The sequence below is a fragment of the Aethina tumida genome, chromosome 1 (assembly GCF_024364675.1).
Source record: "Aethina tumida isolate Nest 87 chromosome 1, icAetTumi1.1, whole genome shotgun sequence".
NCBI lineage: Eukaryota > Metazoa > Arthropoda > Insecta > Coleoptera > Nitidulidae > Aethina > Aethina tumida.
The window spans coordinates 1110316-1126444 of record NC_065435.1 but is presented as its reverse complement, the minus strand read 5'-3'; the positions used below and the strand labels follow the sequence as shown (position 1 = coordinate 1126444).

The window sequence follows — 16129 nt, the reverse complement described above, 5'->3', positions numbered from 1 at the left end:
CACTTAATATTAATTGAAGTATTTTCAGTTGCAACGACACAGAGTTGTTTGTAATATTTTATAGGTGCCAAAACACTTAACACCAAAGACATTGATTCAGGTGAAATTCCAACCTGGAAATTTGATTATTTACTTTTAATTATCACGGTCTGGCACAGTTCACAACTGTGTTTGTCCTGTTATTCAAACACTACAATTAGCATCTAAACTTGACTCGAGTCTTTTACCCATTTGCTGAACGTCTCCCGTTTAAGTACAATGGGCTTTAAAGTGTAAGGAATGCATTTTCTGATGTTGCATTCGTACTAACGTTACAATTTTAGGTTAGCCCCGGTGGCGATTATTTTTATATTTGCCTTGAACCTCTTACGTTGTGAATACACAACGGACAATTGGAAGTTTCATTTTCCTTCCGGGGCGGGAATGGGTGTAAGAACTGTTCAATACACATCAAATAAACGGACAAATTAATAAGCATTTTTAGTTGTTCGTGGCAATTGCTGTCCCACTGGATCTGCCCAACAAAAATGCCTATTTGGCCTATAATTTCGAAGCGAACTACGGCCTTCCAGACAACACAACAGAGTACACATACCCCCCAGTGATTAACCGAGGAATCGACAGGAAATTCGTTTACAGTGCGTTGGAAACTAAAATGAACACGTGAGCATTTTTATTGTGTGGAAACGAAGTCCTCCAAGGTAATTTTTAGGAGTGGATACCCGGGCAAAGCGTGTCTTCTAAGGACGATCTGCGAGGCCTCCTCGCACACGGTGGAACACAATAACGGCGTCCTGGGGGACATCCTGCACATTATTTTTACGTAAGTGTTAGTTATATTATTATATTGCTCCGGCATTGATCACGTTTTAATCATTAAAAACAAATTTATTGATTTCAACTTTCGTTCCATATTTTAAACAAGGCAATGTTACGCATAACTTACGTAAAAAACCATAATTAGTTGAATTAGAGCAGTTCCTGCGAAACGTTTCGAACATATGTCGTGATGTTTTCAGCAATTACGTCCGATTTAATAATTCGCGTTGTTTTGCGTTGCATTGACGAAAAAACCTTTCGGTTAATTCATTTCCGAATGCACTGACCCAATTCAATTATACTCCTGCAGCCGTTTTAATTTCGCTGCCATGAATAATTCACACGAAATCCTGCGAACTTACGTATACGCCATCTCTGAGCACGTTGCAGCAGTTTCGGCAGGAGTATGTCGTTGTCTTTTATTGTGTTTGATTTGTAGACCGTCGTCGTCGTTGAATGCTGGTTTGTCGTCGGATTATGAGGCTGCAGAAAAGCTTGGCAGGAAAACAGGCAACTGTAAAACGTACAACAAGAATTGTACCATAAGCTTTTTAAATTTGATCAGCTGGATTGGAAAAGCTATTTAGAATTGTTAAAATAAAACATATAAAATAACTGAGTGTTTTATTTATTATTATAAAATTATTATTAAATTTTAAAATATACGTTGGTGTTGTTTACTTTCTAAAAGAAAAACGAACAAATTGTTTATTTTTTTATATAAAAGTATCTAAAAGAATTTTTTTTTTTTTGATAATGCAAGAAAATTAAAAAAGAATGAAATTATTTTATTATAAAAAAATGTAAAAAGTAAAAATTTCTTTTTAAAATGTAAGAAAATTAAATAAAATAACTTACATAAATTTTATTGTATTTTAAGTATTTTTAATAAAATCTAGATTTTTTTAAAATACATACAAAAATATGTGGAATGATCAATAAATTAAATTGATCTCTAATAAACTTTTATTTGTAACAATATGCACCCAATATAATTATTTAAAAATCGTGTTAAATAAGAATTATACTTAAAAAAAGAATGAAAACGTTCATTTTGCTGAAAAAAGTTTTTAGATGAAAATTATCTAAATAACATCTTTTTTCTAACTGTAAGAAAATTAAATAAAAAACAATAATAAATTTTGTTTAGAGTATTTTAATAAAATCTAGATTAAATTATCAATAAAATAACATAAACTTTAAGTTTTGACAACAAATATTCAATAGTCTTAATTAAAACGTGTTAAATAAGAAATAAAATGAAAAAAAAAAACAAGAAATGTTTATATGATGATTTTTTCAAAATGAAGAAAATTAAATTAAAAAATAAGAAATTAATTTTAAAATTATATTATTATTTTAACATATGATCAATAGTTATTTAAATCGTTTTTAATAATAAACAAAATTAATGAAACTGTTTATTTTGTTATAAAAGTTTTTGTGAAATATATATAAAAAATTCAAATTAAATTCAAAATTCAATTCACTCAAAATGTAAACAAAAAAAAGGAAGAAATAAATTTTAATTTAAATTATTATTATTATCATATAATTATTACAGAATAGTTTAATAAAATCTGAACTAAACAATTAATAAATTAAATTAACTTACAATAAACTTTTATTTTTGACAAACATATACTCTAAATACTTATTTAAATCATGTTAAATAAGAACTATATAGACATTTTTTATTTTGTTGGAGAAGTTTTTATGTGAAAAGTATCTAATTTTTTTCAAAAGTATAGAATGGTAGAAAATTAAAATTATTTATTTATATTAAATTATCAATAAATTAAATTAACTTCAATAAACATTAATTTTTGAGAAAATACGCTCAACATAGTTATTCAAATCGTGTTGAATAATAAATAAAACTAAAAGCTATTTTTTGTTATAAAAGTTTTTTCAAATTAAATATAAAAAAATCAAGAAATAAATTGTTTATATTATTATGATTATTATAACATAATCATTATTTAATTTAATTAGTATCTTAATAAAAACTAGATTTTTTTTAAAAATAAATGAAAAACCATAAATTGAATTTTATGTTTATGTTATATTATTATTATATTATAGTATTCTAATATAATTTAGATTAAATTATAAACAAATTAAACTATACATCTACAGTTTTTGACACAAACATATACTACTACTCTCTTAAATAAGAAATAATTATTGACAACTATATCTAAGCAAAGCTATTTATGTATTTACTAACTTAATTAACACTTGGACCCATGTTATGTAATTTTAATTCTTGTTATTGAAAACTAAATACAAAATCTATGATAAATTTGATAAAAAATTGAATATAATAAGATATTTATTAGAAAATTATTGCTTTAATATTTTGATAATTTATTTTTAATTAAAACTGAAACAAAAGGTGATCTATAAATAATTCTGTAAATAAATAGCGGTATTACCTGTGAAGACATTTCACAATATTGACACGTTGTTAATAATGAACGCGTGTGTAATTAACAGTAAATTTTCTTGTCACCGGCGATCGAATTCTCATTTTAAGAAGTACTATCATTAAAATTGTAACATGACAGTAATCTACTCTATTTTATTAACAATTTTCTGCGTCCGCTCAATTTCCAGTGAATATACTTTTATAAACCCAATACGATTTCCCTATGGAGGACCTTTTCAAGGGGTGAGTAATAGATAATTACTTAATTTATTTTAATAACGAATTTAATTATGTTTTAGATCTTCTTAGCACTTGCATTACCATTAGAATTAGACGAACTGGATGTGTTCGTGGCTTACAACATCGAGGCAACTTATCAATTGCCAGAGAACGAAACCGAATTTACTTATCCTCCACTAATTGGAGACACGGTCGTCGACAGAAAGTTTGTATACAACTTGCTGGAGTACAAAATGAAATCGTAAGTAAACGGCATCAATTAAACGCCGTTATTTAGTTTTAATTAATGGTTTGCAGCCATGGTTACCCAGGAAAACAATGTTTGCTGAGGGCAATCTGCGAGTCGTCGCAGCACTCGTCAAAAGACACCGGTGTATTAGGGGATATTTTACATTTAATTTTAACGTGAGTTAATGGACTTTTTTTTGCCAAAATATTTATATTTTTCGTTTCGTGCTTTTTAGACCTTCGACTTCGAATAATGCAAGACTGTCAAATGAATATAGTGAGGCCGAAAGGTATGGAAGTTCCAATGGTCATTGTAGGAAGTATAACAAAAAATGTGGCTTTAGTTTATTAAGTTTAATAAGTTGGATAGGAGACATATTTGATAAATAAAAAAGTATGTTATTAAACAGTCTTTTATTCCTTTTTTTTAATGGAAAATATTAATTAGATATATCACAATAATTAAATAATATCTATTAAAAAAATATGAATAAAAAATATATAAGAATAATTTATGAAATTTACTAATTAAATTACAAAATATGAATTATGAATATTAATTGAAAATAATTTTAGAAATTTAAGAATGTTTAAGTCAAAATTAATTAAATGTACTTAAATTAAATACAGATATACAATTTTACAAAAGTTTTCACTATATTTAAAAGTTATATAATATTTTCCATACACAATACATTTACAAAATATTTCTTTTTGTTTTATGCTTTTTAGTCCTTCTACTTCGAATAATTTAAGAGTATCACATGAATATAGTAAAGCTAAGAGATATAGAACTTCTTATGGTCATTATAGGAGGTATAACAAGGTGGATTTAGTTCGTTAAGTTTAATAAGCTGGATAGGAAACATTTTTGATAAGTACAAAATTATGTTATGCTGTATTTTATTCTTTTTTTAAGTGGAAAATATTAATATATCCATGCAATTAAATAATATTTATTAAAACAATATATGTATGAAGGTAAAATACATATGAAAATAATATATAATAAAAATTACTAATTATTTTACAAAATTTTAATTTTAATAAAACATAATTTTAAATACGAGTTTAAGAATGTTAAAGACACAATTAGCAAAATTAAATACATTATAAAATATTAACAAATATTTACTATATTTAAAGATTGTTTTTATACAAATACATTTACAAAATATTTCATTTCATTTCGTGCCTTTTAGACAACTGAATTTTAAGAAAGACAACATGCACAACAAAGGCAGTAAAAATCTACAAATTTGCTTTGTAGTGGGAATCTTTTACTGTCTCTGTCATGCATGATGTCTCTCTCAAAATTCAGTAGGATCAAAGGCTTTCCAATCGGTATATGGATAGGAGACATTTTTAATAAATAGAAAATTATGTTGTTAATTTACAAAATATAAAAATAAAATATATAAAAAATAATGAACAAAATTTAATTATTAATTTACAAAATACGAATAAATAAAATTACCAAAATTCCTTAAATTATAGAAAAATTATAAAATATTTAAAAAAATATCATTTATTATTAATTTACAAAATATTATTTAATATAAAACAAAAAACAATTTTAGAAATGTGAATTTAGCAATGTTTAAGATTAAATTAACTAAATTTACTTAAATGAAATAAACATTATAAGATATTAAAAAAATTGCATAAATTGTCTTTAATACACTTAAATTTGAGACTTGGAGATTGTACATATAAAAAAACTGAGAAGGTGGTGATGGGAAGTACACACCCACATAATACTATTTTTCCTCTCTCCTGCTCAGTTACTCGTCTGTGTTTTATGGGTTGCCTATTAACAAGGTGCAACATATAATATTCCAGTCAAAGAATAGATTACATAAACTTAACTAACAAGTTGGTAAAATGTTTCAATTAAAAGTAGATGATAGATTTGTTAAAAATCGTAGGACGCAAATAGAAAATTGTCAAAATTAACTGTGCTTTAAAAGCATCAAAGCTGATAATAATTTAAGTAATCGTTTAACACTTTAACACTAAATTGGGAAAAGTCTCTATTATTGTTAATTATATATATTTGGGTTAACAAAAAGAAAATAAATTGGAACCTAATAAGTAAAGTACAAAATAAGATGTTTTAAACTTTATTTTAAACGAACATAGACTTTTAATATTACCTAATACTAAATAATATCTAGCTGAAAGTATTAATTTAGTTGAGTTTTATATCACCAATAAATCTCGAGTTCGCTTCAGGCAGTAAAATTTATTACGTTTCCCATTAAACCCCATTCATCCCCTTAAACAATCTTAACTATTTTATTTAAAACGTCATGTTCAAGTCACAAAACTGTTTATTACTGTCAAGAAAGACGGACAGTTAATAAAATTTTGTTAAAAAATTAATTTAATCTGGAAATTGAATAATTTCCTGTGAACTAAACTAAAACACAGAAAAATAATTTTAAGTGATTTATTATGAACAAACAGATTATAATGCAGTTCTAATAATTAAAGTATATAAATTTAAGATTGGTTATAAATTAACAAAACAGACTCACAAAAGAGTTGTTAAAATGTAATTTGTGTGTGTTTACTAAGTAAATTTGTAACAGTAAATCTCTGACGGTTGCATCCGAACCAGTATTATTTCAATTTAGTCCATCTCTTGGTAAATATGTATCGAACTATGTGTACGTACTTTGCACGTTTGTTTTTTAGTTTGTATCTATTGAACTGTGCCAGAAGCGATGGTATTACGTTCATAAATCCCTTCAGGTTTCCCTATGGGCCTATTGAAGGCCCATTTATAGGGGTAAGATATTTATGTTAAGTTTCTATTGTGTTTTAATAAATTGTACGTTTTGTCTTAAGCTTTTTGTGGCTCTTTCGTTCCCAGTCAATTTGCCGGACACCAGTATGTCGTTTTCTTACAACATGGAGGCAAATTACGTTTTGCCCCAAAATGATACGGTACTTATGTACCCTCCGATAGTTTCCAGATCTTTAATGAGTCGCAGGTCATTTTATAACATGTTGGAGTTTAAACTAAAGTCGTAAGTTAGTTTATAATTTTAATTAGGGATAATTTATAATTTAGTGTTTATAGGCATGGATTTCCTGGCAAAGGATGCCTTCTAAGGACGATTTGCGAAGCCTCTTTGTACACCATGAACGATACTGGTGTTTTAGGTGACATTATACACATAATTTTATCGTAAGTAACAACCACAACCACAAATTCGTTAAATAAAAAACGTTAATAAATTTGTAGACCGTCAACATCTTCCAAGGAGGACAATCTTACCGAGTACAATAAGGCTGAAATATACGGACGTACCGCCAAAAACTGTATGAAATACAACAAAAAATGTAACATCAGTATATTAGATTTAATTAGTGTTGTAACAAAATTATTTAATACATTCGAATAGCCATTTTTATCGTGTAGTTTCATTAGGAAACAATTCACATGATTGACCGGATTTTATTGTGTTGTGCTGCATTGTATCCAATATGGAGATGTGTAATAAAAGGTTAAAGCGAAATTAGAGGACGAAATTGTTGGGCGCCATGAAGTCCTAACGTTGAAGGAGAACCGACAATACTGGCATTGGATAGACTGGCATCTCTACTTACGGACTATTGGAAGTTACACGAATGCAAAGAGGAGAGTTCGGGCAATATTTACGATCCCCAGAGCGCAGAGATCACATTTCTGTCCATTTTTATTTTTCCATATTTTCTTGAATAGTTGGATTTATAAATACTTTAGGTTGTTAAATATTTCAAAAGGCTTCTCCACTTCTCCACTTCTTCTTGTTGCTTATTGGGTTCGATCTATTTACAGGATTACTTTTTTTCCTCCCTCTAATCAATAACCTCCGGAATTAAGATGAAGCCAACACGTGAAATATTTATTTCAGTGATTTATTTAAAAGAAAAAATATGGTGGTGAGCCACACCTCAGTATCGGACATCAAATGTTGACGTTGTACGCCACAAAGTTGATTGGGACATTTTTTTGAAATTGCAAAGAAAAACGGGCGATTATCCCTGAACCGTTGTGCAAGGTATTAAAAGAAATTTGAAATTCAAATTCGCAATATTATCAGAATTTGTATCATCCCCCGAAACATCCGCATCAGAAGTGTCGTATTTTTCCTCCGCACTGGAGTTTAGAACATAGTAAACATAACACGTAGACGGAGGGGGCGGCGGTTTGGGGGAGCGGCGGAGTGTTGCGGGGGGTGGCGAAGGCAGAGAGGAAAAGCATTGGGATCAGCGGCACCACCCTTCGTCCTCGTCCTTCCATCCCTCGGCATGGGAGCGGCGCCTCTGACGTCCGAACCGGCGCTCGGCGACGCCGTAACTGCACAAAACTCCATACCCGCTAAATCCAGATACTATTACAATTTACGGGGTGGACCCCGTTCGATTTGTTTGCGGGAATTGAAAAAATATATATATATATATATATATATATATATATATATAATATCAATAATATTTTTGACGGTGACGTGACAATGGAATTTATAGATCGGGGGAGGACTACATTTTTATATTGTACGGATCTAAAATTATCTGGCGATACATTTCTATCCATCACATGTATTGTACCCGTGGCTGTCACGGTTCTTACTCGATTTATTTTTAAAAACTCCAGTTAAAAATACACTTTGCAATCTAGTGAACTAAATTGGTTGAGTTTAAAAGGCGACAATCATTGTACACAATAATACAACAAACTACTAATATTAACTTGTAATTTGTCTTATGCCAACTCGAAGGAATTGCAGCTGTATCATTAAATAAAACCCCCGTCTGGGTCAAGGTGATCATTTCGCACAATAAAATTTATTACTGTAACAATGATCTCGAGAAACTGGAATTGCTCAGTTTCGTTCCTTTGTGCTTGTTCCATATACACCACACAATATAAATTCCAACAAAAAGGTTACTCCTTAAATTAAATTTATTTGTTGTCCTGCCCTAATTTAAGTTTGATCAGAAAAATGTTAATTAATAGTATAAATTTTGTTGTTATAAAATACAAATATTGATAATCAATATGTAGGCTGGAAAGATGTGTTGTGCCCCATTTTCTGACCTACAGATTACCAATTAAAATAAGAATAATAAAATTAAATTTATTCGAAACACAAGATTTAAAACACATTTTTGAAATATAGGTTAAGTGGATTTTAATACAAAGGATGAAAAGAATTTTATTATTTATTTTTTTTATTATTTGAGAAAGTGGAACTGCTCAGTTTTGGTTCCTGACAGTTGTTACATTAACACCACACAATATAAATTATTACAAAAATGGTTATTTTTAAAATTAAGTTTAATAGTTGCCCAACTCTAATTTCAATTAAAAGTTTTTTTAATAAATAATATTAACATTAACTGAAATATAGGTCAAGTAAACTTGATGGATTTGAACCATTCAAATATGTTTCTTAAGGTGCCTTTTAATATTAATATGACAAGGATTAAAAGAATTTTTATTTACGAAAACAATCAAAAAAATTCCTTTGATGAGAAACTAAAATTAGTTAGTATCGCCCCTTTGTGCCTGTTCAATAAACACCACTTAATATATATTCCTTCAAAAAAAGAAATTTAATTGTTGTCTTACCCTTATTTGAAAAATATAGCTGCCACAAATCTTAAAATGTTAGTAATTAAATATTTTATCAACTTATTTTAAAACACAAACATTATTAATCAATATGTGGGCTGTAAAAGTTTGTATCGCATTATCTGAGACTCACTTTTAAATGTATTCGAATATGGAAAACAATATGAGGGCTTCTATCACATATTTTTCATTGAAGACAAGATTAACCGCTTTTTACCTATTAAAAACCACTTTTAGAATTTTTCGAATATTTAAAACAATATAAGGGTTTCATTCACATATTTTATATTAAAGACAAGATTAACAAATTTTTACAAATAAAAATAAAAGTAAAAAATTAATATAAGTTAAATGAGCTTTATGCAGATAGGCTTTGAACCGTTAAAATATGTTTCTTAAAACGACGACCATTTAATATTGATATACAACTTTAATACAAGGATTAAAGAAATTTTTATTTGCGAAAACATTTAATATATTTTCAATTCGAATATTCGTACTTAATTATTGTTCCTTTGTGCTTTTTCCGTACACACCACACAATATAAATTCTTACAAAAAGGCTTAAAATTAAATTCATTTGTTGTCCTACAGTAATTTGAACTTGTCTGACTGGTAGAGATATGACAAATCTTAAACATGTTTCTTAAAATGTCAAGCGCTTAATATTGATATGTGACTTTAATACAACGGCTGAAGAGTTTTTCATTTGCGAAAGCATTCAATAGATTTCTAATTCGAACGTTCGTACTTAATTACTGTGACAATGATCACGAGAAACTGAAATTTCTCAGTTTCTTTCCTTTGTACTTGATTCATACACACTACACAATATAAATTCCTGTACAATGTTTACTTTTAAAATTAAATTTTCACCCTAATTTAATTTTGAATTGTATGAAATATTAATAATTTAATAATTTCTCAATTTGTTTTAAAATGAAAACATTGAGAACATATAGACTAGAAAAGTTTGTATTAAACGTTCATTGCTGAATTAATTCGAATATAGAAGATTCAGTCATTGAAAATAAGTTTAAAATTTGTTTATCAATTAAAATAAAAATAAGAAACGAAATTTATTGGCAACACATTTTTTAGACAAAACATTTCTGAAATGTAGGTTAAATAGACTTGAATAAGGACGAATACGTCAAGTTTTGAAAATTGATTTATGCCTTTAGTATATTTTATGTAAGACATTTTTTTTATGAAAACGTTCAAGAGATTCCTAATACAATTTTTTGTACTTAATTGGTATAATAATATTCACGACAAACTGGAATTGCTCAGTTTGAAGGCAACAGATTTTTATCAATTTAAGTAAAAGCAAAAAAAAATCTAAATTTATTGATTAATAACACATAATTCCTCAAATATAAATTAAATAGATAAATAATTCATAACATGCTTTGAACCACTCAAACATATTTCTTAAAATGTCATGCTTTTAATGATATATGACTTTAGTACAAGGATTTAAAAGGTTTTTATTAGTAATTAATAGAAATATTCGTACCTAATTATTACTATAGCCTTGATAATGAGAAACTGGAATTGCTGAGTTTCGTTCCTTTGTGCTTGTAACATATATACCTCACATTATATATTCCTACATAAAGGTCACTTTTAAAATTACTTCCTACCTAATATCAATTTGAACAGTACAGATATGACAAATATTAAAATGTCAGTAATTAAATAATTTATAAAATTTAAAACACAAACATTGGTAATCAATATATAGACTGGAAAAGCTTGTATCGCATTGTCCTACGCAATTTTAAAATTATTTGAATATCTAAATTTAAATTTAATAATCTTAATATCTTAGTAATTAAATAATTTATCAATTTGTCTTAAAACATAATCATTGATAATCAATATGTATGTATCAATAGTACAGTTTGTAACGCATGTTCCGACTCATTTTTAAATTTATTGGAATACTGAAAACAATCCAAGAGTTTTAATTCATTAAAGACAAGATTACAGCCTTTTACGAAATTAAATAAAAAATTATTGAAAAAAGAATTTAAAATAAGCATTCCTGCTGAAATTTCGATTGAATGGACTTTGACTTTGAATCACTTAAACATGCTTCTTAAAATGTCAAGCTTTTGGTATTGATATGTGACTTTAATACAAGGATTAAAGCGACTTTTATTTGTGAAAACATTCAATAGATTCGTATTCGAAATTTCGTACTTAATGGTTCTCTTGTTAAAGGATTAGTTAATTCTCGCTAGACTAAAATCGAATAATAATTCATTGTGCTATTGGAATATTCTGGATTATTAATAGAGCTTGCTTTAATCCAAGTGTTTAATACAGATTATATATCTATACTCTGCTTAATGTAAGAATGAGGTTGGGGATAGACAGGGAGTGATTTTGCTGGAAGAAACTTGTCGTAAAAAACTATAAAACTATAAAAAACTAATGAAAGAGCAGTTATTTAAAAACGTTCTTATTCCAAGATGATTTATGAATGGCCAAAGTTGAATTCCGCCCTTGTTTAACGACTGTTCTGAATCTCCATCAATAGGGAATAATAAATTGGACGTAACGATGAGATTTCCTGAACGACGAAAGAAACACCTGTAAATTGGGAGAGGTTGAAATCGAAGGGCAGTGGCAGTGGCAGCGGCAGCGGCGGCGTCAGCGGCAGCGGTAACGAGAACAGCGAGGAAGTGTTTAAACAGGTTAAAAGCTTTTGTCCGTATCTGTAATAATATAAGGTGAATAAAAGCGCGTGTCTCCTGCTTGTAACCTTCACAGTTACAGTTCCATACAATACCGTGCAGAGGGCGTAGAAATGGCGTACGAGCTGCGCGTGTTGTACAAAATGATGAACCACTAACCGAGCATGGTATTGGAATAAATCGGACATTTCGGCGATTAGAAAGTAGGCCGGAGCAGGAAGAGACCGGCCGATGCGAAAGTGGCGAAGACGGCAGGAAGAGCGGGCAAAGAGGAGCGGCGGCATCAGCACCAGCGGCACCAGCAGCAGCAGCAGCAGCAGCAGCAGCAGCAGCGGCGGCGGCGGCAGCAGCAGGTTCAGTATGCAGCGCCTCTAACGGCTATCGCGGTCCGAAAGCCGTAGAGAGAGGAGAGAGAATTAGAAAGGCACAGGCGATAGCAGCAGAGCAGCAGAGCAGCTGGAGCGATCGCGAGAGTTGAGTTTGAGTGCGTGTAGTGTCTGGGTGCGTTTCAGGGCGCCTCACTCCCGGCTCTTGGCTCTTGAAATTTTCGCCGACCAATGTCAACCTGACCCACGCAACGTATCCGCGTTACGGCCGAGGGTTGGACTGAAGTAAAGCACGGGTCGACCGCTACCTGAAGCCAGAAAGTAAGTCACTAGCGGCACTTTTCCAGTCCTGACGGAGTAGAACGAGTAGATTTGGCACTGACACTCTCTCCTAAGCCTAAGCCACCGCCACAGCGTCTCGGCCTCTGCCCTGCCACACTCACAGCCACATGTATTACCCCCCATGTTTCAGTGTTTCTCTTAAATATGTTGTATGATCGAATATGTGTCCCCACCAGTTCCAGCCAGCGCTTCTCCTGCCGATACTCCGTCGCCTCGTTTTATTTAGAATGCTCCTTGCTGTTACATTTTTTAATTTGCTTTCTACCTAATTTAATTTTATTAGCCAATTTCAGATTATACTTCAAAGGAACTTCAACAAATAACAAATTATAAAATCAATCACGTTTTATTGATATTATTTATCATTTTGTATAATTAATTAACTACCGATGAATTATTTATTATTCATTGGAAATAGTCTGCTATTAAATGAAAATGCTAGAAGATTTGTTTATTTCTTACACGTTACAAAGAATTTACTACAAATTATAAAATCAATGAGTAACATACAATATTATATGTATATGTACTTCATTATTGAGGTTTTAAAAATGTATGGCTTCCCTATGTAGTCCGCTGATTACAATTAAATATTAAAAAGATTTTGTACAAAACGATTTTAATAATCAATTTCAAAAGATATCTGTTTATTTGTTATGTATTTCACTATAAATATTTATAATTCAATCAACCGATTCAAACAGATTAATAGAAAAAGTATTACCAAATTGTTTGAATTTTATAAACATTTTTATTAACATATAAACTCCACAAAAGATCTTTTAATATTTCTAAATTTACTCAGACATGTTATATGTAAAATAAAAGATAATTAATATTTTTTTATTTATTTAAGAATAAAGTACTCAGACATGTTATATGTAAAATAAAAGATAATTAATATTTTTTATTTATTTAAGAATAAAGTTCTTAAGTTTTATATATTTCAACACTTTGTAATAAAAAATTAAATGTTTTGTGAAAGTTTTAAACAACAATTAATACTTAAAAGATTTTTAGGTTTCCAAATTTGGAAATCATGTTTCTCAAAAAGATTAGAAGTTTTAATTGAATTGTTAAAAAGTTATAGCGTATCGTTTCAGGAAATTTTGAATCGTTTCAGTATTTTGAAATATTACGATTGTTTGGCATTATAAAAGGTTAAATAATAAATCACACACATATATGCAATTTACTCGATTTTAGCACTCTATTATTTAATTACTGTATTTAAAACATTAATGTTTATAATAAATATTATAAACATTAAATATACAAAATATTTTTATCATTAATATTCAATTATGCTACTTAAAATTGCATGACCCATTACATTATGGCAAATTATTAAATATTCTTTAAACTAAATAAATTTTAGCACAATATTTATTAAATCATACATTTATAATTATTTTATTAAACAATAAAATATTTTTTTATTTGTCTAGTTTTACAACAATATGGAAAATTACTGTTTGAAGTATTAATTTTATAAAATACTGAATAAAAGTAATAATAATAAAATATCTTCGTCAGAGCAATGATTTTCATATTTTATACAAGTGTCATAACTATTAAGATAGAAGAATAATATAATAGGTGCAATAAAATCAAAATTGATTTCACTATATGTGATTATATGTAATTATTAAACATTTATTTAATGCTCATAAATTTAAAATAATATATGACAAAATATAATAATTTAATAGAATGAAGAACATTTTTAAAATATATTAATTGTTAAAAAATTATATTGTTTACCTCAAAGTAATTATTTTATACAAATGTCAGAAAATATGATCTTTAGGACGTAAAAATTATACATGTAACAATTACTAAATATTTGTTTAATACTTAATTATTAAAAATAATAATTTAATAAATTCTAAGGTAATTTTCAAGTTACATAAAAAACATTAATTACTAAAAACTTATATGTTTTACGTCAAAGTACAAATTATAACACAGTTTAAAATAATACAGGATAAAGTACTTTAAAGGTAATTTTCAAGATATATAAATCATATGCTTTTCGTCAAAGTAACAAATAATAATTAATATCTAAAAGATTTGCAAGTTTTTCAAAATTCTTGAAGTTTTCTTGAAAAGATAAAAGTTTTTATTAGGATGTCTAAAAGTTATAGAGCATTACTTAATAAAATTCATTTTAACTACATTATATTTTTATTACAAATATCCTTAAAATTTTCAAGTAAAGTTCTACTAATTTTTAATGAAAAAAAAAGGAAATTATACGATTTTCTTAATAAAATTCTATTAGTTAATTAGTTTTAAATTTCAAAGTTCCAGCGTAATTCAGTAATTCCTGAAATAATGAACAGATTTTAAAAATAGAAATATTCTAGGTATTACGTAAATGAAAATTATGGAATATTAGGTAGGGAAAATAAAGGAATTTAACGTAATATGTTGTACATTTTGTGTTTTGAATGTTGTTTTCTAATTAAGTGATTGCAAGAGCGTATCGATCGTACCTCCCCCCATTAGGAGGAAGGTATTAAGGAATTTAATTAAAAATATTTTTAGCCGGTTTATTGAAGGCGTGAACCAGATTACGTGTGCGATATATAATATTGTAGATGTTATATTATTGACGATCAGCCCGATCAGTCCGATCAGCCCGATCAGTAGCGTTCGAACAGAAATTCATTTGCGATTTCAGATAATCTCACTCACCGTTATTTACGTCGTTTCGCCGGCAAATACCAGTTTAGACCGGCGAATTTTATCCAGAAGTAGGTCTCCACCAAAGGTCTACCTATGGAGGTAGAGGTATTTACCGGACACTCCCTACGCTCTCTTGACTCGGACCCGGACTCGGACTCGTTCACGTCTCACTTTTCCGTCTGGCCGACCCTCAAAAACCGATACAATACGTATGCCGTCTCCATTGTTGTTCAATTCCTAATTATTAAATCTTGTTTAATTAGTTTGGTCGGGAATTGCCGTTGGAGAGACTGGATTTGATCGCGGTATACGTGACCTATATTCCATGACTTATTAACGTGCTGCCAATTAGTCATAGATTAGCGTTTATTCTCGCATAAATGACCACTAACCTATTATCTTAATCAAACACCAATCATTCTGGCATACAATTTTCAATATTGCTGTAAACCGAATTAGCGACACTGTGATCACATAATTGGTTTATCTGTCGAACACCGACAACAAAGTTATGTCACCCACTTGCCCCACTAACTAACTTTTACATTTTTTTCCTTTACTATCCATTTTATAAATTTGTTTTATTAATTTCGTACACAACAATTAATTATATCTATTTTCGTTTTCCTAATTATTTAGTGTTAATAAACAGTTAATGATAGTTGTACGATTTTAATTTACGGTTTCCCGTTTAATTATTCTGGACAATTTTAATTGC

The 16129-nt window shown here is 28.7% G+C and overlaps 2 protein-coding genes across 2 annotated transcripts in view; both read left to right on the top strand.

Annotated features, from left to right (window-relative positions):
• Nucleotides 1–33: 33 nt before the first annotated feature.
• Nucleotides 34–7092, top strand: LOC109600713 (uncharacterized; the record flags this gene model as incomplete). The annotated part of the gene is made up of 12 exons (XM_049961616.1): nucleotides 34–272; nucleotides 324–429; nucleotides 485–663; nucleotides 713–823; nucleotides 1259–1397; nucleotides 3550–3731; nucleotides 3788–3895; nucleotides 3955–4031; nucleotides 6358–6512; nucleotides 6572–6753; nucleotides 6807–6914; nucleotides 6972–7092. Coding segments are annotated over exons 1-12 (1482 nt in total), but the record flags the coding sequence as incomplete, so codon positions are not given.
• Nucleotides 7093–12514: 5422 nt separating this feature from the next.
• LOC109594709 (plasma membrane calcium-transporting ATPase 1) overlaps nucleotides 12515–16129 on the top strand; it is a 105858-nt gene continuing 102243 nt past the window's right edge. The window contains exon 1 of the mRNA XM_049969512.1: nucleotides 12515–12699. The gene's annotated coding sequence lies outside the window, so the exon portion shown is untranslated. The remainder of the gene's footprint in view (nucleotides 12700–16129) is intronic.